The sequence below is a fragment of the Macrosteles quadrilineatus genome, unplaced genomic scaffold (genome assembly GCF_028750875.1).
Source record: "Macrosteles quadrilineatus isolate MER2022 unplaced genomic scaffold, UCM_ALF_1.0 Scaffold_5__1_contigs__length_97177068, whole genome shotgun sequence".
NCBI lineage: Eukaryota > Metazoa > Arthropoda > Insecta > Hemiptera > Cicadellidae > Macrosteles > Macrosteles quadrilineatus.
The window spans coordinates 78,002,112-78,028,719 of NW_026542598.1; the positions used below are offsets into that span (position 1 = coordinate 78,002,112).

Genomic DNA, 26,608 nt, shown 5'->3' on the forward strand with positions numbered 1-26,608 from the left:
CTTTTGACACCCTTGTTAACTACCTAGTTTCTTTATTGTACAAAAATTAAATTTATATAAAAATCTAGTAAACATTTAGCCAATGTTCAATATTTTCCTGGTAGAATAGTTTACGTTGACTCGTATTTTTAGCAACATTTTTTTATACTCTGTTTTTTATTTATAAGTAGAACCGATAGTACTGTTCCTGAATTAACGAATCAAACTAATACGTACTGGACAAATCGTTAATACTGTGCATAAAAAATAAAGTAGTTGTTATTTGTAAAAAAAAGAATTTCTTCCTCTTTTCCCATGTACTCTCAAATTGTCTGGGTAGCCGAGTGGATATAGTGCTCGCCTTCAAATCTGAAGGTCGCTGGTTCGAATCAAAGCGAGATCGATTCCAGACCCAGATGACATTTGTCATTGGGCTATGAATAAATTATGCTACCCAACAAAAACGTCGACGTTATATAGTAACAAGACCAGGGTTTGGACCGTTCCCTTTCAAAACTTAAAATTTCCTGGCGTAAATACACACAAAAAATGTTAAAAACCGATGTAAAAATACAATACTACAATACTAGATAATAGCTAAAAGGAATGTCCTACTATTTCACGGGTCTCAAGTAGTCATCTATTGTTAAAGTTATATTAGAAATCAAAATCAAATAAAAATGTTATCATTTATATCATTCTAAGTCACTTAAGAGTCAAACTTATTAATGTACTGCAGGTAAAAGCACAAAAGAGTGATTACGTCCTCCAGGCACGACCGACACGCTCACAATGATAACGACACGATAAAATAAAGAGGCTTAAGGGGATTAAAGCGCTCTGAGCTTGTTTACGGATTGTTCTCAGCGCACCCGAATATTTTACGTGAGGTATCGTAATATTAAAATATGATTCAACTTTTGGTTAACATTTTTTGGCAGCTGTTTGGCTTTGTTGTGATGAAAATTGGTCAAATTTTGAATCCGATACTAATGTTAGGAACAATATATTTAATGGTCCTTTTGATATGTTTTAGTTTTATTCTGTTTGAATCCTTATATATAATACGTGAAGGCGATTTCTACGAAACACTACTCCTCCATTAATAATGGACGGATGTTTACAAACGAGGTATCAAAATAAAGAATTTTTTGTGTAGACTCCTCCTTTCACCGATTCCTGTAATAAAAGTCCTCGGGCATTGCCCCACAGGCCATCAAAATCCCAATGTATTTCTTATGAAGAAAATTTACTATTCCAGCTGTTGTGTTTCGTTCTGCTATTCAATTAAATTAGTTTATTATGAAGATTTGTTTCTTGTTGCTATGTGGTCAATGAATTACACTTTTGCATGTATTGCAATACACTATATAAAGTGATGGCATTAATTAAGAAATATGCATTTAATTAATTATAAGTACAATTGACCTTTGCATATATGTTTCATGGCAAGTGTGTTGTAACTGTTTCTTAAAGTAGGTTTAAAAAACCGAATTATTCTTTTCTTCATTCTCACCCCGTAGTGAAGCAACTAGTCTTTCATATTATGCCAAAATAAAGAAAATAATATATTAAAACTATTAGCCAGCTAGGGTAGTTTTTGTAAAAAATAAATACAACAATTAACTTCAGTGTGGTTTTAACTCATGTCACATTAGATTAATATATCCATTGCCAATTCAAATTTAACCTCTAGTTGAGGGTTGACAAATACCTTTTTTCTGATCAACGAAAATGTTTTCCATGATTTTTTGTATTATAATGATTAATCACCTGAAATATAAAACAAATTTCAGAAACCTTTTCAGACTCGATATTACTTATATTTTAGGAATCCACAACATCAACTGATAAGTGATATATATTAATTTGCTAAATAAAATTTAATTACTTTAAATCTATTTTTGAAAATTGTTAATTGATACAACAATAAAATGCTGTAAAATGTTGCCTTTTTATGGCTACATACAATAAAGATTTATTGTAATATGTTGGTTAATTTATTTTTAAATTGTACATACTTTGGACAAGTGAAATCACGTTTAATACAGTGAACACTTTTAACAGCAATTAATAAATTTAGATACACTTAGAAAGAATCAATTTAAATTGATAAATATTGCAAGGAACTAAATAATAATGACTGATAATAGACCTTTTTTATACATCTGAATTGCATATAAAAAGTTTTTTTTTAATAATCTCTATATTTATATCTTCAATTTAACTAGGTAAATTTTAAACAATATAATAACTTGCTACTAAATAAGTTCTACACTCTTCATAAAATGTACAGTTTTGCCTCTTCAATATCTCATCCCTCTACAAAAAAATTGACATTTTTTTCTAAACACAAAGCCACACAAAACCAGTTAGTGCTGAACTACAATGACTGGTAGTTTGTGATTGTCGAGCCTAAGTGCGTCCTCGTTCCAGTTGAAGTAGTTCCAAATCAGCGTTGGCTACAGCAGCAAAGTTTGTAGGGCCTGCAGCCCCCCTCCCCCCAACAACTGTTGGCGCTAACGCCAGCCATCGATTCAGCAAGGAGAGCCTGAATTATTTCACTGCCGGTTCCAACTGCACCTGTTAACCAATATAACCCAATTCTATTCAACGGGATTTCATTAATTTCAGAAAGAAATTTTAGGTTTGTATATGGTTTTTAGCAACTTTATTGTTTAAGTGTTTATTTTAAAGTGTACAGTCTCTATGTATTTGAGAATTTGACTGTATTTAGATATCGATTACGACTTGTCCTTAGACTTTAAATATTTTTGGTCTTGGATAGATTAAAACAATACTCGTGATGGCTTACTTCATTTTGTCTACTTCATTTATATCTCAAGTATTTAGCATACAATACTAAGTATGTATTGTGTCGCTTGCTTAATCAAAATGTCAAAATCTGTATATCGTAAAAAAAACTATAACTGGGGACTGAGCTATGGCTCGGTAGTTTATTTCCATTGCACTTCTAAATCGAGTAATTTTCTGTGTAATCTTTGCTCGATAGTAAGAACTGATGTTTTCTCTTTGTACTGTATTTTGTAATGCTTGTTTACTGCGGATGGCTTGTTATAAACACATGTTACAAGTTTTTGTTTTATTTTCCCTTGTTATTTTGTTTAACACATATCCTACCAGGGGCCTGTTTCATAATAAACTGCAAGTTACAAGCTGTAACTGGTAATTTGTAATTTCCATTATATTTGAATTGGGCAATCAGCTAATTTACTAATAATATTAGTTTGTATTTTATTATGAAACAGGCCCCAGGTCTCACAAAGCCTCTCATACAGAGGATTACTGTAAGTTTATGGCAGCTGGTAGACAACGTGTTAACCAACATAGTACTTGGCAACCAATAGGGCCAATGTAAAAAAATGTATTTTCAACTATTTTTTTACGTAATAAGAAGTTTTGTTGGCAGTTTTAACTGCATTAAACACGTTTTTAGGCCTAGGAAAAAACTATTTACAATATTTGAAGGAAATCGTCGAAGCCGTTTTTGATATTATGTGCTAGCACACAGAAGTATACATACATACAGGCAAACATTGCTCATATAAGAGTATAGGATACAAGTTTACACACCTTTGTTCTTCTCCCTCTCCCTGTTGATATACCGTGTTGATCCACACATAGTGGCAGTAATGTGGTCCCGGCGCCACGATCGTAGTCGTACGCCTTATCAGGAGCCGTAACGTTGCGATAATGGCCACTATGGGGTGGTCGGGGTGGGAAGGCAGGGGAATGGGAAAAGTTGGCGTCATAAAGAGGAATCACGACTCCCCCGGCTCCGTTTGCAGACATGGTCTTATTTACCATCAAGACTGCTAAGCTACTTACATTCTGGGAGCGTTTAGCCACCAGATCGTTCAAAGGTGCTTGTCTTTTATACAAATCGTTTAGGTTTTTTAATGCAAGATGTTTGAGGTTTTGTCTTAGGGACATGTCCTATTTCACAGCTTAGAGTTAGCCTCTCGAAAAGTAGCCTTAATTCCTTGTGAAAATTTATTTAAACCTTGAATATTTTTTTTTGTGTTTGGGGTTAAAATTAAAACTTTGTCCTGACAAATTTAGGTTTTGGCCTGCTTGATGATTAATAAACCTTAAATGAGGTGCTATAAACGTACTATTGTAATAAATAAACCCGTAATTCCTTATTAATAAACGGTTTTTAATTCATCTTACCCTAAAATGTATTAATTTTTTCACGGTATGAATTTTGTCTATTATCATCATTGTCATTTGAGAAGGGGATACGCTAATTATGTGATTATTTTAACTCCAATATGAGTGAAGGATGAATGTAGAATGGAGTGAGATGACTTTTGTAGCTTTGTTACTGATCAAGGTCAGCTATTTCATTAGTCAGGACCATTTATTTTATTTAGCTTTTCAAAAAGCTCAATGATCAAGGACAGCTCTACACACCTTTAGCATACTTTTAATTCCTCATGGCCATATTTTTTTAAAAAGGGATTAAAAGAAAAATATGCTGTAATTTACTCTTCTGATTGAGAAGTAGTTGAGTTGAAGTTTAATTTGTGGTTAATCAGGAGATTTTTGTTACTCAGTGCATCGATAGACCATACAGTTCCCATTAATCAGGCTGATGTTAATCATGTACCCCTAAATACATTCACCATGCAATTTATCGTGTTTTGATAATCTTTCAAGAGGTTTTATTAAATTTGATCCGTCAAGCGATCTAGTATAGGGGATTCCCGAGCATGTTACTGAGTAAGGTTTTTGTAGAATGATTATCACATACTATCATCAATGTTTCAATTAATGTTTTCAGTACTGAATAGTTTCGATATTAATCACAGAGTATAGAAACGTTACATTTGTATTCGCTAATGTTGTTCACTATTTATGTAGTTTTTCTTTCACCAATTTTTAAAATAAACTGGTTAAAACTGACATTACTTTGTACTTTTTTATGCATTTTCAAAAACACAGAGCAGTATTTATATTTTCTGCGAATTCATAGTATCATTAAAATAGTCTTAATACTTTCGATCAGTCCTTTGACTATATTTATGTATCTGATCCTGATCCTTTTCTCAGAAATACCAGAAATATCCTAAACACAACTATGAGAGAATTAGGTCAAGAAAATAGAGTTTTCACATTTTACAATCTATTTATTACGAAAATATAATAATATAATACAAAATTCGATCACTATTTGTAAAACGATAGGTGAGATGGGATGAGGGGCGTGGCCTAAGTGAGAAACAAACTTGAGCAAATCTACTGGCAAAACTTTGAATTAAGGAGACGTCAACATTAACTATCACATTATGCTTGTTCTTCGTTGAAATGGAATGAAAGATAGGAAGTCCCAGTTGGTAATGTCTCTTTAATCCAAAATGGAAAGGGAATGAGTGTATATCTAGCTTGTACGGGTATAACTTAACCTACGTATATATTACTATTATATATATTGCTCTACACATTATTGTGGGGGTTCCCCCTCCTACAATATTATTGCTTGTGAATACGAGGCTTTTACAGGATAAAACCACCTTTCGAACAAGAACTTTCACAAATATATTGCTTTTTATGAACACTCGACATACATGATTGCTTACAATATTGCTTTTGATGAAATGTAAAAGTATTTTAGAATTTTTGGTACCATAAAAGTAACAAGCAAAAGAAATCTCGAAATTGACACTAGTACAGTACAATTGTTCTCCAGATGTTCCAAGTAGTACAATAGTATTACAACTATACAAGATCGAAAATATGCATAGCATTATTGCTGTTGGACACATTCCAACAATATCTAGTGTAAAACACTATTACAACTTACAATTGACTTGACAATTATAACAATTTGTAAACACATTAGTCACATTATGAAGTTGTAAAACAATTTTAAAACCCAGGTAAAGTTTTTGGTAAACGTTATAAAAACCTACAAACTACTACAAAAAACACTCATTAGTTTTCGTTCTCAAAGTCATCTTACCCCGCGCTATCGCCAATAATGAATGTACAAAATACAAGTTTACAAAAACTAGTAACAAAATCAAGTGTCATCTACACACACTACGTCATTCACTACGTGCACACACGCCGGAAGCAATGTTACCAACAAATAACAATAAAACTTTACATTTCTCAACAATATCAATAAAACTGTAACAAATAGACAAATTTCTTGATCGCACTTTTGTTTTTCACACAATATTTTTTAGGTAATTGACGTAAATATTACCGCTTCTGAATACTGAATAGTGATCATAACATTGCTTCGTATTTGGTGAAACATTCAGCCTATTTTCTACAAAAATTCAACCCTAACACTCTAATTGTAAACGTAAGTATCGATGACTGAGTTACAAGTGACTTTCGTCAGTTATTGCTCTATATTACAACTTTATACTATTTATACAATCTTATTCTAAATTTCTTATCCTAATTAAGTACTTAGTTGGAATGTTTCATTGACTAGAACCCACTCGTTTCAATCTTGATTCGCTCTGTAATACGGGGCCAGTACACACAGAATTAGTAGAATACGTTAGTGAATAATCTTGTAAAGGAGAAAATAGTAGCACCACGAAAGTACACTATGGAAGACAGATAGACACAGAAGTTAGAGATAAGAAGTAAAAAGTAGGTGGAAGGTGAAGAGATGAAGAAAAGACGATACAGAAGTACAGGTGAAGGGTGGACTAGTAAAGAGACAGAAAAGAGATAGATGAGAAGAGGTAAAGATGAAAGAGAAGGAGAGTGTAAATGTGCCATTATGTGTATTTGTACTACCAATGGTGGGATAGTAGTGTATGTACGAAAAAAACACTTTATAAACAATGGTGTAGAGTTGGTTTTCCACATCTCCCTTTTACAATAGCAATTTTAAGTGTCCCCAACAATTATCAACTTTCAAAGTTCCATATTCTAAAGTAGGTAGTGACTTGCATGCAAATGAGAGTATTCATTGGGACATGCGGGATAGAGAGACAGAAAATAGAGGGAGCGAGAAAGAGTTAGAGAGAAATAGGGGGATAGAGAGAGAGTGAGAGAACATCGCAATGTTGTAAACGAAGCGAATCCCCGACGTTGGAATGACATTGTTTGTTTGGCAGGGGTTAGTTCCCCCAGGAGCCGTTAGGGGGCGGGGGATTCATTGTCGTCCGAATGAGAGATGGAGTTTTTAACTATTACCGGAATTAAAACCCATTACTGGATTGTCGGGATTTGCGAATCGTGTGCTTTTTACCTTTGCAAAATACTTGGGGATGAAATATCGTCCACTATTGTTCGGGGGTGCTACGGCAAGATTTACAGTCACAATGGCGCTCTGTGTTCCCATTCATACGCTAATGCTGGCTGTTCTGGCGCTTCTCTTGTAAAGGGCGGAACAATACTTGAGAAGGACTAGTGACTATAGCTTCAAACAATCTTTGTTAAATGCTCGTTTTAAAAAGGGAAACACAATAATTTTATAATTTTTTAAAAATTTTTGGTGTATAACAGATTTGTCTAAAAATGAAGAACACTCTGAAATTGAATCAGCAACTTTCAAATTTTGCTGTGAGCACTACAACCATATTCATAGTACTGTATAAAAAACTCATAGTGGGCGGTGGGCGCTTCAATAATAAGACGTATTTATTGACAGCTTTGAATATGAATACAAGTTTATCTTTCCTTTTACCAATGAATATAGTGTTATACATTCAATGCTGTTACCAACAATGAATGCGGACGAAATCCTTTTCGTCTGACCACAACAGTTGTGTCTTTTGTCCCGCTAATGAGCTTACAGGATTACGCCTAATGATGTTGCGCTCTTATATTTGCTCACAATTAGCACTCTAAGCCCGTCCAAACACGCACAACAAACGGCATCTGAGCGGTGATGTTTGCTGACGCCGCAGAGCAAACATGGGGCGACCCCCCCCAAAACCAATAAACCCTACCCCCCGGCTCTGGGCTACTTACCTCAGTCAAGCGTAAACAGAGGAAAAATGCCTCAGGGAAAGGTTAAAGTGGACAGATTGAGACGAAGAAGAACGCAGAAGGAAAGTTATAGTAGTTGTGAAGAAGAAGAAGAGGAGGAAGAAGAAGAAGAAAAGAAGAAGAGGAAGAAGAAGAAGAGGAAGAAGAGATAGTTGGAAGAGTGGGATAGAGTATTACAGTATAGGGTAGTTTTAGAAGGTATACATTAGAGCATTATAGAAGCGACAGTAGAACAGAGTAAGAGGAAAGCAGGGTGAAGAGAAGATGAAGAATAGAGTTGAGTGCAATGAAAGTAGTTGGTTTTGATATTTGATGTTTTTGTGTAAATTGAATGTACTTACTTCGTATTGATAAAAATTGATGTTTTGTGTAAATCGTATGTAGTTACTTCGTATTTATAAGAAATTATAATTAATGTATTGTTTTATCAACAGTATTTTGAGGATTTAAATATTTTATGTTAAGCATGTTGAACGGGAAAGAAGTAAAAAGGAGATGATAATTAAATATATATAGAGACAAAATACATGTAAAGCATTTAGAAAAAGATTGTTGCATGCAATAGAGAATAAGTGTGAGTTTAAAGAATTGTGGTTTTAATAAGTCATACCTGTATGGTACCATACAATTTAATGAAACAATATTACCAAGGAAGTCAATAGAAAAATTGTACGAAATGTGCAAACATTTGCAACCCCTAAGAACAGAGCGAATCACCTTTTTTTAAATGTTTTAACTGATAAATGCAAACGGAACGCAAGTCACACTCTATCTACTGCATATTGCACAAATACCTTCCCCTGCCGTTCTATACACGAATATATACACTATGACTACAAAATAAGGGACTAGACCCTGACTAGAACTTGGAATGTTACTGTATGGTACGAATAGCAAACGGAAACGTCAATAACAATATATTACAGTAACAAAACCGATCTGAACATTTACTGTTTTCTCTGATGTATTTTATTTTCCAAATATTTATCGTTTGGGAACATAATAAGTTATCAACTTTTGAGGAGTTTTAGAAAAGGTTTGAAGAAAAATTGAAAGTCGGATACCAATTGAAAATTGTGATTTCAATTCCGTTTTGTTTATGTATAATATACATGACTCTTTACATGACTTAAAACGAAGTATATACAATAAAACAAAGTTTCTTACATTTTATTACAAACATCTTTGGAACTCTAGCTGAATGACTGGATCGAAAATCTCAGGCAAATAACACTATACCATGCCTGCTTAAACATTTTGGAAATATATTTAAATATTTATGGGTGTTAAATTTAATGTAAAATTCAGTAGTAAAAATTTTAAAATGAATAAGGAATATTGTATTAAATAACATTCTGTCCGTCCATTTCTATAGATAACAAAAAATTATTGATGCTGAACCGGAAAATCGGTGTCTTTTTACATGTCTTTTATCGCTGCCAAACTGATGACTATTTTACATTCAAACCTTGACATCAATGTGAATAAGAGAGAATATGAGTTCACAAGCATGGTTTGCAAAAAAAATATAAACCCGACATATATGACTACTCTAACACCTAAACGGCAACTGAATAGTGGTCTGCCTACTCTACGGGTGAGATCAAAAGTCATACGGTCATTTCGATGAAATGTTACCCTCAAAATACAAACATAACCTCAAAACGGATCAATGAAACTGTATATAAGTGCACCTATGTACAATTACGTCTACCGATACTTACAAAATACTGACTAGTACATCGTTGTATATTTCGATAAATACTTCGTTGTTTAGAAACGCGTTGTTCACACTCGAACACGAGCAAAACGGAAAACTCATTTACAAAACTACCGCTTCATCGCATAGCTCTCTAACGAATCTAACATGAACGGAAACGAAGCGTACGCTCGACTAGAAACCGAAATAATACACACGATATAACAACACGCGGGTACAAATCTATAGCGCTCTTTTGATTCTCGTTAAAACTAAGACTTAGATACTCTGACTAGACACGTAAAGTGGACGGTGCACAGCGTCTAACTAAGGCTACGTGAGACTAGGGCGTAGGCCACTGAATCCCTTCCCTCTTGGATCTCCCTGTATCGCGGTGTGACTAGATTTGACTAGAAAAGTAATTCGGTTTCGATAAGGACAAACTAAAAAATAGAAGACAGTGTCGTCGATAGTTAGTGAAGATATCCGAAGAGTAGAAGAGGACTCCTACCCACAACGAGGACTAGACGGATGGAGGATAGCTGTGGGAGTTCGACCCCAGGACGTCGTCGTCTCCCAGACACGCGGACTCCAGGTGCTTGTTGAGGTAGGACTTGAGAGCGAAGGACTTGTGACACCTGGTACACTCGAAGTTCTTGTCGAGTGAGTGCGTCTGCATGTGAGCGCGCAGGTTGGATCTGTCGGCGAAGCTCTTCCCGCAGTGAGCGCAGCCGTACGGCTTCTCCCCCGTGTGTGACCGGAGATGTCCCTGCAGCAGCCACGGTCTGGAGAAGAGTTTGCCGCAGATGCCGCAGCCGTGGGTCAGCTTGTGGGTCAGCAGGTGCATTGCGAGGGCCGGCATGCTCACGTACGCCTTGCCGCAGGTCATGCACTTCTTGGCCGCCTGAGAGTCGAGACTCCGGTGTGTCTGTTTGTGCCTCGACAGGTTGGACGATGTGGCGTACTGCTTGCCGCACTCGCTGCAGGTGTATTTGGGCCTCGAGTCCTCCAGTATTCCCGGCACCGTTTTCCTCTTCGACCGCCCGTCGCTGATGAAGAAGGCCTCGTAGGTGTAAGCGACGGTTTTGCCCTGTGACTGCTTGCTTTCTACCTGCGAAACAAACACAGCATTAAAAATTAAATCCTTTGGTTTTCAGTTTTGTGTAACAAGTCCATGATTTTTAACATGGGTACCCAATTGTGATTGTGTTACAAGAAGCAGGCAGCCAGCCTTAACTATCCGTGTACGCATATTTTATCAGTATGTTATTACTATGACCGTAGATTTCGTGTTTGGGAAGATAAAATATTGAATTCCATGTGTAAATAAAATTCAGCGCTGTTTCAATCCTAAGCCCATAAATGTTTTAAAGCACTCTTTTAACCATATTTTTTTAGCAACCTTTCTTTGTCAGTTCAAGACAGCGTGAACAACTAATAATTAATATAATTTACACCCTTGTTTCATTTATCATGTTGCTAAATGGTGTTAAGCCATTAATACCAACAACAGCAAGTGGTGGGTATTAAAGTAACATGAAATATATTGAACTCAAACTTATTCGCACCTGTACTTGTGGCAGTGGTGCAGGCGTGGAAGCACTAAGGTCGAGGATAGCATGAGCGGCGGACAGATCCTCCTCGGCAGGTCTCCATGGCAACGAGGGCCGGTCGTCCAGGGAGTAAGGCCTGTAGATGTCCTTCTTTTTCGGCGGCAGAGACAGAGCGGCGCCCGTGCTGGTGTAGCACATGGCCAGAGACTTGGGCCGAGGAACTGCCCTGAGGGACTCCGAGGGCGTCTGGAGGGTGGCGTAGGACGGTGGCGTGACCGACGGCTCGCGAGGGAGGAAGGCGGAGTAGTGGGGAAGATCATAGCCTGCAACAAAAGGCAATACAATTATTAGACAACAATAATATAAGATTTAATTTAATTTATTTTTATTTTTTTGGTGTTCATCTACACAGTGAGAACTTTTTAACTTCTTTTGTACGCTCTAAACCCTGGTCCCAAACCTGTCTTGCGTCGACCTTTTGTTGGATAGCATCATTAGTTGATCGCTCAATGACAAATGAAATCTGCTTCTGGTAACGATCTTGTTTGGAATCAATTCAGCGACCTTCACGTTTGAAGGCAAGTACAATAACCACTTTACAAAATGTATTACTATTATTATATAGGCTTCGAAATAAGTTGCAAATCAGCTCTAATAAAGTGTTAAAATATACAAGTTTATAAATTATATTTACTTCTTTTCGATATTTTTCGTAAAGAAATGGTAGCTTACAAATCCAGCATACGTTAAGTTAAATCAATGAATACCTGGATGCATCTATAAAATAGTTTTATTTGGTTAAAAGCCTTTAAAAGGAATGTGAAGGAGACATATTCATGATTGATTTATCTAGTGTGTAATTATATGAATAATGAAAACCGTTCCCACTCATTAGAGTGAGTTTACACAATTTATGGTAGTACATGGATTACAATCGGGGACATACTTAATAATTTAAAATGTTTCTTGTAATTACGGTATTTGATCGTAAACTAAATACAACAATCAACAAAAAACAAGTTTATGAGCTGTCTTTTCCAATATAACCAAACATATCTGCATGTATCATAAGAGGATAAACATCTCTTAAAAATTCCTAAGCCACATATTTTCTTTTAAATTACTCAAAACGCAGGAATCGTCTAGTATCCTTTTCGATTACTAAATCCACAACGCGCCAGCTATTTACATTGAAAAGCTGGGAATTGCCTCTCGCGAAGGCGGGTCCTGAAAGCCTCTATTTGCTGAGGAACTGTATTAACATTCATAATGAGTCTGGCGCATTCAGCGATTGTCTAAGTCGCTCGTCGCTCGTAGTCTGCAGCGAGCACTTTCATTCCAGCTCTTATTAAATTGGATATCACATGCAAGTTGCTGTCGGCGGGTTTTGCAACTTCTGGAACTTTGAAGATACAAGGCTATGTCGATTGAGAAGTTGAAATTATAAAAACTTTTGCCAGAGGAAAGTGACGTAAATTTTTCTTTGTCGTTTGGGTAAAAATTATAATTTCGTAAAATAACTGTATGAGAGTTTTTTTTTATTTGCTATAGATAAAATATAATTATAAACACTGAATCCACCCCCAGAAAAATTGTGTAGTTTTAAACAAAAGAAACGTTGGAAAAGTCCAAAAAACTAATTAACAAAATAAAGGTTGTAGATTGTATTGGTTGTATTTTAAGACTAATTTATCGTTACGTGACCTATGTGTTTGTATTGAAAATCAGGATCAAAATCTCGTTTGCACTTTTTATGTTTGTATAGTTTTTTTGAAATATCGAAATTTAGAAAATAACAAAAGTTAATGTAAATTTGGATTTACAATAAATTATTGTCCTTATTTGGAAAATTATGTTTTTGAGATCAACAGCACACATTCAATCATACAAAGTAATACTGTATATTTCATCCTTCAAAACGCAGAACAGTCAAACCCTTAAATCAACCTTTTTCTCATAGTTTTTAAACTAAATTTTACCATACACTTGTATCTCATACGAACCTCTAATTGATTTTTTTTATTTCAAACCTTTTTGATGGACACCAAAATTAATTCCTCCCTGATCAATATTGCGTTAAAGCCCAAAGTTTAACCGTAGCGACAGGTTTGGAGTGTACCTCATATGACAATGACTTGCCAAGTTTGCTTGTCTTTGTCAACATTCTGTGATGAAGCTCCATGTTGATGTTTGACGTCGAAACCCTGGTACAGTTGTAGGGAAACTTCCCTTCAACAAGGGCTGTACAATATAACTACTTTTGAAAACATCCCTTGCTAAAATAGGTAGAAGTTATTGGTAAAATCTTATACATATGTCTTTCATTAACGAGTAGTTTTGACTTAAATGGTTTTCGAACTTTATGCTGTAGGAAGTGTTTTTAAAAGTTAAAGGACATGTTTTCGAGTAAAAATAAGTGATGAATTAACATGGTTAAAGTAAAAACTTGATAAAAAATATTATGTAGATATTTACTCTTTTGAATGTTAAATTTACTTTTTTGTGTTTATCTATGCAACTAAAGAAATTTATTCATGTTGAAGCCTTCCGGAATTGGTAATCAATTATAACAGGTTACGTACCTTGACGTCCACAATTCCTTAGTCGGGATAATGACTACGCAGTAGTCGAAACTATAGTCAACGAATACCGACTAAGGAATTGTGGACGTCAAGGTACGTAACCTGTTATAAAGAAATTTGTAAATTTTTTCTAAGAAAAGAAGAGTAATGAATTATTTATTTTAAATAATACAATAGTGCTCAAAACTTAAAAACTTTACCCATACGATGTATAAATTTAGCTTGCAGAAACGCTATTCTTACATCTTTAATAATAGTTCAATAAAAACAATTCATTGTTGAAATAAGTGATACATTGAAGGAAAAGAAGATTTAATAGAACAGATTGAACGTAAGGAAATTATTTAATTTATCAGACTCTTTCAACTATTTTTGTTGATAATCGAATTAAAAATTAAGAATAAGAAAAAAACATTATTGAACTATACTAAATACAAAAAGAGAAACTAATAACGTTTAAGAGCTAGTCAAGAACAGCAAACAGTCAATGCAGCATACAATATTTAATTAATACCATAACGTAATTTACTTCAAACAATAGGCTAATGTCTATTCGTCTATTATGGTGAAAATTGTATCGAGTTATCAGAATGGAAGGAGGAGAAACATTTTCAATTAGTTTTATCGGCGCGGGCCCAGATAACAGTTGATCACACAAAAGGGAAACCAACAGCGAGAATGTTCAATGTTGACTTTAGCTGAGCTCAAAACAAACACAATTAAAGCTAAAAGGCCAGCGTGGAACGCCGACGATAGACAGGACCTAGCTCTGGGCAATCAGCTGTTTCAACAATTAAATGTTTTAAATTGTTGAATTTTAAATTAAAGGACTATTATGTAAACACATTAAGAAAGTGTTCCAATCAACTTATTTTAAATTTGGATCAAATGTATAGAATACAAAATAATATACATTTTATTATGTAAATTCTCCATTGCTTAAAAATAGTTGTATGTGTTTTATGCGTAATATTTCAATGTATTTATTTATTGTTTTAAAATGTATATTTTTGCATTTAGCTTTTTGAATTACTCGTTACTATAGTACCTATTGTAGACCGTTTGGGAAGCGAGCTGGTGTAGTGATTTGAGTGCGGGACTTCAGTCCCTGAGTTCCCAGGTTCGATCCCCACCAAGTCACCAATGGATTTGATCTAAGTGATAATGCCGCAACCCCTAGGTCTAGCCTGAAGTAATGCGAAAAACAATCCCAGGCTCGTGCCTAGCGTCCTAGGACAAAAAAATTTGTAGACCGTTTGATAGATAGGATCATTATTTAATAGTCCTACGACAAATAAAGAGTATCTGGATCCAGTAGCGATTAAATAAATAGCACTCACAACTTACTTTATTTGTAGGAATAATTTTAAGCCATTATGTGTTTATTTAATACTGTGATTGAAAATCATAGGATATAATATTTTCAAGATGCTAGTACGTCAATGGTATGTTTTGCTCTTAGAAATAAAGGATAGTAATCAAACTCTTTCTGTACTAGTTATTGATCTTGTGGTTTTAATTTGAAACGTGTTGCAAACATTTATAACTATAAACCGATCAGTCGTTGTCATACGAAGGTCCCAATGTAATCCAAACACAATCAGCAACAACGTAATCAACTACCCCTATACCGTGTTTTACCAACTAAGAAAATGAGGGTTGATACAAACATCATTAACGAGTTAGAAGAATGCGAACAGGGCGGAAACATTGTAATGAACGGGAAATATACATAGGGGCGCGTCTGCAAATAAGATACAGCGGAGAAGATGAAAGCTAATCCAGGATCCTTATTCTGCTTGGATGATCCTGCAGGATTGTTCAACAAAGGAGGTTGCAGGATCCGCGGAGATCCTGTGTAAATAGCAATGTTCTACCTTCGGTACATTGACTGACTTGTGTCTTACTTCCCTTGCTGTTTATGAAAATTTTCAAGACGGGTAACCCAGTTCTTATAACAAATGCTGACTCATAAATTAAGTCAATTGTGAAAGGTTATGATAAAATTCGGAAGATATAATGGCTCTTTTGAGCCTAAATATTTCGTTAATTCGAATCACCGAAATCGTGGAATCAATAGAACTTCAAGTTTGAGAACACTTATTGAGAACAAACACATAAGTTTTTTTTGGGTACTTACAAAAATAAAAGTATGTTCCTTAAAAATGAATGTTTATGTTATTTTAGTGATTAAGTACAAAATGACTCAAATTTATTGAGTGTGATAAGTTTGTCTAACTTTAACACACACAGAAAACACACAGGTCTATCTCAATAATCTAGAAACTAGAGCAAGAGCTATGAGTAAATTATAGGGTACAAGCATTGGCAGATAACAGAAAACTCTCATATTTTTATCAGTGTTGCATGTTGTTATCATGTTAAGTATTAATTAGTTATTTTGCAATAATAAAACACTGATGGAACGTATGATGTCATCAAGTCATACAATTATTAAAATAAAACAGCAAAACCAACAAATTTTTAAACAGTCAATTAATCTTCTTTACCGAGGAATTTCTGAAAGTTTCAACCCCAGTGAAACTCTTCATAAATCGTTGATAATGAAAGAGTTTGTCAAGTATAATGGGAATCTTTCTTCAAACTTGGCGGGGGCTTTCTGTTTGTTTTGCAACCGGCTCATTATATTAAGGAAGTAGCTCGAATTGACCTGGCTGGGTCATTTAGATTTAATTGTGTTTGTCTTGAGTGCGGCAACGCTGCGCAATGCTTTGTTAGGCTTCATGTTGACTTTGCTATTATCTTGGTCTACCCATTTTACCCAAGGGAAATTTTCTTAATGAATTGTGGTGGTTTTTTATAAGAAAATTAAGTTTTTGATCAGTAAACATTGTTTTCAGACTATTTAAATTGCTGACTAAGAAGACAGATAGTCTCGCGATGTAGTATAAATGATCAATAGAGATTGTTTATAATTTCACCAACAGATGAGATAACAATCATTAACAAATCCTAGGTAATATATTTTGATAATATTTTAGATTTTGCTTAGTGTTAGCTTTGTGTTGAAATATTTGAACCGAGTACTTGGAAATATGAAAAAATATTTATATTTTTATCTGAAAGTTACTATATAAAAGTTCTACAAAATTATATTTACATGTACAACTTACAATTAATTGTTTTGGTACAAGAACCCTTAGTAGTCAAACTACATATACTTATCGGCAGGGTAGAACCTATCTTAATTAAAATATAAGAAAATTAATCAAACGAGCAATCAATTATATGTTTAAATTTTCATTAAACCCGTTAATTCAACATGTCTCTCTAGCGGTCCACCATTAATGACTAGTTGTATATGTTGGGATAATTTGTAGTGTAGACATCCATAGGATTATTTATTTAAATCAATTTAATAAGCACTTTTCTCCGTCTATAGATTATTTTACCACAATTTGCAATACAAAAGCCCCTTACAGCCGATTCTAGTTACAAGTTACATGATAACGTATATCAGCACGACAAAGTTCCACAAGACGCACCGTCAGTAAAGTGGGGTTTAGAAGCGCTTGTCAAAGTTTAGAAGTGAATTTCAGACACAAGTTTCGTTCGTCGATTAGTCACGTTCAGGGTAATCCAAGCCAAACAGACTTCTACTTAGTTTGTTCAAGCTTAGCTCTTGTCTTATCTTCGACTCCTTGTTGCTCTTCAACAAGTATTTTACATCAGTGGTTAAATATTTTCTGATGAAGTAAATATGCTTTTTAAATATTGAAACTGTTAACAATTTTTTTAAAATAGAAGAAATCTCTAATTTTGAATTACATGCTTACACATGCGTATTATTCATTGTTGGAAATTTGGTGGTCTTCATCATTTGTAAAACATACTCCCTTGGTTAGTATGGCTTCACTTACATTTATTATTGACTAACTATACAAGCCTAACTGTACCTTAATGTGAATACTAGACAATAGGTGAGTGAAGCCCAAAAGTTGTTCATAAACAAAGAATAACCCCTAGATCTTAAGCTTTAAAATACAAATAATAATTATACTATATAACAATTATCATTATGAAAGTTAATTATATTATCATAATTAAAATTATATTGGTTAAATTTACACGTATGCATTGCTTGGAAGCTCACATAAATACGTTAAATGATATATGAGAGTGATCCAAAATTTATTAATGCCGCCCTTTTTTAGTTGGTCCTATAATTATGTGTAGTTTTGTATAAGAAGAGCGCTTGGCTCAGAGTAGAGCTTAGGAAAAGTTCCTCCTAGCAGCCCTTTTTGATATAGCATACAATAGCCCCATGTATTTCAGTTAGCACACGATTTATACATGGATCTATTACACTATATTCTACATAATTTCTATAATTTAGTTTCAAGAGTTACACCCCACGCTCAACAAGTTACGAGCTTAAGAGTTAAGTTAAACCCCTTGGGTCTTTAAACTCCTCCACCCCTATATACGACTGTATAAACGAAGAAGAATAAGAAACAGAATTAGCTTTCATCCTGCAAGTTATTTGCAACATCTCGTTTGTTCATTCACACGCTTGTACGTTCATCATTTTATAGGAATTTTTCTTATATGTTTATCTTTCACTTTAGTTGCACTTTTATCACCTTTGCCAAGCTTAAAAGGATTAAAAGTATTTGAAGTTGTCATGATGCAGGAGTAAAGTGTCTTTATGTATATTTTCGATATTATTTCAATTGGAATTTTTCACGAGGTTTTTAGAGGAGGAAATTTTTTAAACCAGAGAATATTTTATTTTAAACAAGTTTTTTAACGTTTTTAGTTTTGGTGGTGATTAGTGGTTGATGAGGTTCAAATCCGCTCATCTTGGTCACGTTCTTAATAACTATCATTAATTAACCAGGTTTCCCCCTAAATTCTTCCAATAAAACAGAAGTTAATACAAAATTTAAACTTAAATTGATAAAAGTGAAAAAATTAAAATATTTAAAGTTTAAAGTCCTATTACAAAATTAAGAATTATATACTATGACTTTAGCTTGGGTATGATTACAAGTTGACAGATAAGTGTTTAGAAGCTATTTAATAAATAAACAATATGTGGACAAAATGAAGTAATTATTCTGGAGAATAGTGAAACCAAACTCTATGAAGTAGAGTATAAAATTATTTTCCCCAAAGAATGTCTACAATAATCTTACATAGCAATGTCTGAACCCCCGGGAAAGTATCCCTGGCTGTTTGCTCTCCGTCCATTATCTAGAACCAACTCCAGCTTTCCACAAAAACTTTTGTAATCAGTGCTGTTTGTTTTGCCCTTAAAAGCGTTCCAATCAAGCAATCCCGCCTTTTCTTCGCCGACTTCTTTTCACTCTAACGTCCTCGTTAAAAGTCAAATGTACATTCAACCTGGTAAGTTTACAGATGAAGATTTGTAAACGTGTACATTCTTTCTTTTCATTATTTTTTTATGTTTTTTTAGCTATAGATTATTAGAGGGGATTTAAAATGGTATTTTTGTTTTGCTCTTCCTCCCTTTTATTTTCCACATATGACAGGAGTTTTTTTTTTCAGAAGAGGGCTGCCACTATTTAAAGTTTCCCTACACGATTAAATTGTTCGAGTTTTGATAATTATGTTTAGTTGATAAAAAAAAGTGTCAGTAAAGCTATAAACAAACCTAACCTAACCAAAACTATGGGTTTTCCTCAGTTTAAACAATGGCGGCCCTCTTCTCAAATAAAACCCCAAAAAAGAAGGCAAGTTGCATAAACTGCAATTTTTAAGAAAACATTTTTTATTTATTCTATGATAACAGTCCAAATTGCATTAAAAGTTGTGTAAAACGGAGTCAACATAGAAATCAGTATAATTGACGTAGCCCACAGAATAATATAATTTAAAATCCATGTGCTTATTAACATAACTTGTCTAATGTACCCGAAAGAACTAAAATTGTACAATAAAACCAACATTTAAGCATTGTAAGCACTATCAAAAAAATAACTCAAATTCCTTCGTTTGCCTAATGCGGTTTGCTTACTCCAACAGCCTCGGCTTGTCCAGATTGTTCAAACCATTGTCCAGACAGAGTAGGCTTAAAGGGGGAAACGTGTATTTGCTTAATAAATGGGGCTCCATTACAACGTCGGGATATTGTAGCCCTTAATTTTGTCTTAAGCATTCATTTAGAGTAATTTTAGCAACATTTCCTTTGGATCTGTAACACTTTTTGTTGACGAAAATATATTTTAGACTTTAATTTAATTACTGTAGTTACAAATGTATGAAATGATTTTTCTGTGAACTATACAATGGTTGTTTATTAATTGGTAAGTGTTTGTCATGTAAAATAAGGAAAATTTGTGTCCTGCGTTTTACCGTAAAATATTAGAAAATGTAAAAATTAACAATTCCAAACATTTTACTGTCTTTATTGAACTTAAGGAAATTACTAAAAATATATTCAACAGGGAGACAAATGTAAAATATAAGTTGGCAAAGTTTTAAGTGTCACTTGGAAAACTCTTACATTAAAACAAAATAAAGAGACAAGAATTTCCACGAGAATTTAAACTTAGCTCTCCGAAAGGTCCTGAGTTGAATACCGATTTTCTTTTTACCTTATTTTTTCTTTAATTACTACAACCTAAATTTCTTACTTGATCTGTTACTTTCAACTCGAGCCTAATTGAAAATATTAATGCTGAATATCTGAATCTAAATATGTTCTGAAGACACTACTTAAAGTAAATTATAAAATATAGCCTATTGTATCTAAATCATAAGTTAACCCACACAATGGTCACAAATTAAATTGATGTTGGGAATAAGTTGCAAACAAATCCATGTAACTCTGCATACCAAGAAATATTTGGATGATTTATGTGCAGAATTTGTCCCTCGTCTTGGGAGAAGCTACAAAACTGCAGGATCCTGCCTTGAATAATAACAAGCTTGAATTAGCTTTCTTCTTCAAGTCTGCCTTTGTTGAAACTCAAACATTTGCAATCACCAGACGATTGTGGTTGATTTAAATTCTTTTTGTTAGGTTTTGTGAAAATAAAATGTTTAGGAAAGTTAAACCTTACTTAGATGTACTATGATGAATAGTTTATGGTTGAAAACCATCCACGATTAGATATTCTTAGATAAGTATATGCCAGTAATTAATATATATAAGCGATACAAGTAAAGTTAATTGTATCCAAACTCATGCAAAATGTACGTATTTGTAAAATTTAGTTGTTTGTTATTACTGCGTTATTTTAAGTCACGTCTATTTTTATAATTTAGTGCATTTAATTCCACAAACCATTCCATTCTTTTTTATCTGTTGCCGTTTAAAAACTTAAATATTTTTGTAAATATAATTTTCTGTACTGATTTATATCCTCTATATTAATTCTGTTGTTGATAGTTGTCAAACTTTTGTTAAAGTTTTTGAATTTAAGAACCATTTACTCTAAAAATAATGGTTACTGGTGGTGCTTAAAGGTTAAAGTAGGTATGGATAAAGTTCTTTTTTAAATTTTATTATAAAGTTGACTGTTTTATTTTACACTCAATATAATATTTTAATTTGAAAAGGTCTATTTGACACATTGTCTGTGTACAAAAAAGACTCTTACAGTTGAACAAACATGATTTAATTTTAATTGGATGGGTTAATTTTGTTGTTATTATTTTCATTTATTCAAACTCAATTTTTTCCCAGTAGTATTACTTTACGACCAACATCATAAAATATCAAGATTGAATTGATTGGATAGTATTTGTTTACTCCTACCCGATGAAACTGTTTGGAAATAAAATCTTAATTGGATACAAACAATAAAGACATTAATGAAGTTATAATGGTCCTCTCGGGGCTGGATTAATGCCATAATAACAGGGAGCCACCAAGCCCGACTATTGATTCCACAGAGCTTGACAAATGCTTTGTTTTCCTCAGACGAACAATTAAATGCTTATTTCAGAGACACCGGTGCACTTTTAATGGAGGTGAAGCAATTTGACAATGTATTTTTTAACGTTCATTTACGACTTATGAAATAAAGTGTTAATAAACAGGATTTTATTTAGTACATACTTACATTTTTACTCTATACAATTCGGTGAGTTTCAGTTTTCAGGGTTTTGACGAGTCAATTGGTTAATAAGGAAAACATCCAACATCAAAATATAAAATTTTATATTTTCAATTGTAATGATAACCTTTTAAGACTACACTTTCTACATTTCAGGATTAGAACAATTATTTTTAAGTGTTAAGATCTAAGATTCAATTTTTTTCATTGGTATTTTATAGGTATTTTAGATAAAAATAAGCCTTTCTTTGCACAAATATTTTTTGTTATTGCCACACAAACTTTAATAACTGTACTTTATGATATATTATAGAATTCAAAAAGTTCATAGTGAATAATAAAACCCTTTTAACTTTAAGATAACCACTCACAACGCTTATCAAAACCAAGCATCTGCTCTCGGCACTGAAATCTTATCAGACTTCATCTTATCAATTCAGTTGCTGTCAGAACATCTTCGGAGTTTTGACACAACTTTATCCCGACTTGGAAGTTTGACAGAATAAACTTAGAAGCCGGTATGAAACAAAGTGCAAGGGAGGCTAAAAGGAAAGTGACATTGAGTAACATCGAAGTTTCACACGGGATTTGGAAGTTTTGCAGCTAAACGCGCAAGGCTTGAGCTATTAGCTTTAATATGTTTAATGTATCGAATTTGTCTTAAGTATGACGTGCATCTTGAAAACCAGTGATGATGATTGATGCGTCTTCTCAACGTATGGATGGATTATGGATGTGATGTTTTTGGGACCAATTATTGTGGTTATAGAAATGGTGTGTAATAAATGTACTTAGCATAACGTTAAAAACTGTAAAATACACTGAAGTTTTGTCAAAGCTTTAGGCAATGCAAGGAAACTCTAAGCTGTGAGGTGTTTGTCTTTTACTTAGAAGTGGACTCAAAAAGGATTTCCTCTGTGGTTCTGACTTAGATGTTACCTTAGACTTGTTTAGTTTCTCTTTGTATTTAACTCTTGTGACAGGAGTTTCTTGGAAATTTGCAAAAAAGAGGAGTTAAATTTTGCATGCTATGCTGGAAAGTTTAGAGAAATATTAAGTCGTTTTGTCGAAGTTTTATGTATTTAAATTTTGAAACTCTACGAATAAATTCATATATTATAAACTGTTCAGTACCAATAGATAAAAAAAGACAGTAGCAAAGTATTTATTACCACACCAATCAAAATATTCTAAGGTTAAAAATTGATAGTTACTATACTAAACCATTTACAATAATCCCGACAACTCTAAATACATTGTTCAATAAAATTTATTCTGTCTCTCTAATATCACTTAAGAACTTTATCAATTAAATGAAGAAAAGCACAATCACTCTTACAAAATCAACACTGCGATGAGATTAAGATTTTAAGGACTTATTTTCAACATGGGTTTGATAAATTCCAATAAGACTGAATAACAATCAGACCTTAGAAAGCTGTTGCCTTCGAGCAAAGATAATCAAGGCCGTAATGGAAGTATAATGGCTGTTCAAGTCGGATAAATGATGAAACGTTTGTTCCAAAGTCCACGGCGCCTAATATTGATCCCGTCTTATTGTTCTTTGTTCGGATTCTTCCATCGAGACAATTAAAGGCCTAAACATTAACCCTAATCGCAAAAAGATCTCAGCGTCAAGCAGGTTTAAATTCCCAGGGTGTAAAAATTTAAAACGGAAATTCCTTTTTCCTTTCCCCTCCCGTTTAATTTATCCTAACAGCCCAGTGCTGGTCCGAATGATTGTTGCCCGTTGTGCGCTCCTCTGTAGCCAATTTCGACAAAAACGGCTCGTATTCGCTTAATAAATGCGCTTCATCTGTAACACTGACGCTGGGCCGGGGGCTTAACCCCCCCCCCCCCTACTTGAGTGCCACTTTATTAGGCTTTACGCTCCTTACTTTTATTTATTGCTTATTCACACCTACCCATTCCCAAGGTGTTTGCTTTTATTCGAAACAACGAAAACTTTAAAGAAGGGTTTAAAACTCATCTAACACTTTTTAGACCCTATGTACGTTTGAAAAGTCAATGAGTGTATCTTCATAATGTTGGTCATAAGTTTTATAACCCAATACACTGCCGTAAGTGTTAACTAATACTAACAACCATTAATAAATACCCTTTTTACGTTTCTCAGTACAGAATGTAGTTCATTCTTTATATTTTTTTGAATTGCCTCTTATTTGATTTGATTTTTACATTACAACGGTCAAGACCATTACATAATTGATTAACTTAAGCTTTGCTTATGATTATCTCATAAATGTATTTGCTAGTTAATTACAATGCCTTTTGGCCTACTGTAGACACCCTTAAATCTCAAATGAAATTTGGAACTACAATACTGTGTGTAAAATTTGTTTTCCACCAATTATTTTTAAATTCTGCATGTTTACTAAAACTTAGCCGTTGTGAGTATAGGAAATTTATAAAAAATTATAAATAAATTAACAACTACATCAAAATGTGTTATAATTATGCCTAACTGCCTGGCCAGATGCTTAATCACATTTCTCTTAATTTCCAGTGTAAATTTCTATACTGTAAATTGAATACAATAACCACAGTAATAATGTATAAACTAGTATTAAAAACAGTAATTTAACTTTTAGAACTTTAACAACATTAAAATTCATGTCTCTAAAATTACGTTTCGCCACCAGCTTTTACGACTGAGCCTGAATTACACTTGTTAAACTTTAATCCCTGCACCAGCTGTTGTCTAATATCTTGAGAGGGAAAGACGCAATATACTGTCAGCTGTTCCCCAATTAAACAGAGGCAAAACAAGGCTACTTTTGGGCATTGTGTCTAAGCCTGTTAATGAGGAGGGAGAACCCCCTCATTGCCGCTACATTTGCGCATGCAAATGAGAATGTGTTCTTCAGAACCAACGTAAACGCCTGACCGCTACCAATAACAAACTGTGGCCGCTCATTGAATATACATAAAGGGAATACTTCAGATACAACATCAACAATTTACATAGAGAAATATTATTTTACAACAGGGTTAGGGTCTCAATGTGCGGTCTGAATAGGCGTACAGATGGTTAAAATTAATTTGTAAATTAGTTACGGTAGAAATTGTGGCTTTTATAATGATAGTTGTTTATGGTAACCAAAAGGATGTGAAAAATCGACCTATGAAGCTAAAACCAGTAAATTGAGAGTAAAGTTTATTTAACTATCCATGTTTGGTTTGTAGCTAAAAAATATAGTAAACATACTTCACATGTTAAAAACAAAACAATTCTATCTAGTAATAATTAGGTAAGTAAAAAAAAAAAAAAAAAAAAAAAAAAAATACTTAGTTTGTTCAACACAGCAGTTTAAATTGTACATCTAATTTTCCTCAAAATATCAACAACGGTGTTTGGATGTGAAAATTTGATGAGTGGTGCTACAAAATAACATCTTAGACTCTTAGACTACCCCACTGTATTGACATTATTGGGTAATGCCATACAGAAGCGATGTTCAATACCTCCGCCAGGGGCGCTGGCGTCGCGTCGCTCTGCTTTATTTATGGTAATTACCTTGCCAGATGTTTGCGATAAAACGTACTCTGAAAGCCTGCGAAATATCTGCAAAGCTACTTTCTGTCGTTGGCAGAATTAAACTTACTTATAACAATTGTACTTTTTAATTTTTGTTCGTTATATGTTTCCTTTGGTACTTACGTATTAAACCAACCACATCAATAAATCGGCTTCCAAATAAAGTTTTAACTAGTTTTAATAACAAAATCTTCCTAGCCTAACCTAACCTAACCACCTTTAGGTTAGGTTAGATTAGGTTATAATTATTAGGTGTGGTCGCTATAATACGTAAGTACCATTCAGTTAGTTTAAAAAAGAGCACTGTTCTGATTTGGTATTTGAAACTTAAACCTTTTAGACAACGAGAAGAGGTATTAATTACTACATAGGCCTACCACAAATAAAAATTATAAAAAAAATTCACTGGATTCAAAACGAAAAGGTACTATTATTCACAAGGCCATCCATGATCCGCAACCAAACATTAAAACGTTGTAAATCAAATGAAGTAAACTAGATAAACCAAAAGCCGGATCATTTCAAAGCGTTCAAACAATTTAATTAATCAACAACAATCCAACAAGCGAAACACCTGTATCACCCTAACGATGATTCAGCGATAGCCCTTTAAATGAAACCAATATTTTGGTGAGTATCCAAACAATGCCGTATCCCGCTGGCGTTATCTCGGGGTTTGTCTGTTAAAAAGCACGATAACGCAAGGGAGGGGGTGCTTGCGTGCAGGGGTAGTTAGGGATTTCAGATTTGAGCTATTACTGACGCAGCCCTGTCGAATCACGAAAAGCGGAGTTCACTTAGATTTTCTTCATTTAAAAGACAGCTCTAAAATGTCTAGTATGTATCGAAGCAGGTTATCTAATTCTTGACAGTCTATATAAAAAATATTTCAAGGGAACTGTGTGATATGTCTATAATCGTTTGTGGTGCAATAATTGCTTGGGAAAATCAACCATGAAACTTTTTTACAGTTTTGAAGTGTATACATTACTAAACAATACGTTTCTTTCGATTGTAAAGTTGAATACAAGTGACCTAATTAAATGTCTCTCTTAAATTACTGTCCCTTTACTAAAAGGTTCCTTTGAAATCAGGGTTATTTCGAGATTCCATATGAATTAAAATAAGTAGCTGAGCAATAACAACAATGCTCGCTTAAAAATTTGAAGTTTCATTTCCAAGCGGGGTTGAATTTGAAACAA

General features: G+C 33.8%; 1 protein-coding gene across 1 annotated transcript in view; it reads right to left on the reverse strand.

The window, feature by feature from the left end:
• Window positions 1-5,117: 5,117 nt before the first annotated feature.
• The window catches only part of LOC128994470 (transcriptional repressor scratch 2-like), a 35,628-nt gene continuing 14,137 nt past the window's right edge, over window positions 5,118-26,608 (reverse strand). The window contains exons 2-3 of the mRNA XM_054419046.1: window positions 11,233-11,540; window positions 5,118-10,775 (exon numbers count right to left, since the gene is read on the reverse strand). Coding sequence (XP_054275021.1) covers window positions 10,188-10,775; window positions 11,233-11,540 — 896 coding nt within the window. The 3' untranslated portion in view covers window positions 5,118-10,187. The remainder of the gene's footprint in view (window positions 10,776-11,232; window positions 11,541-26,608) is intronic.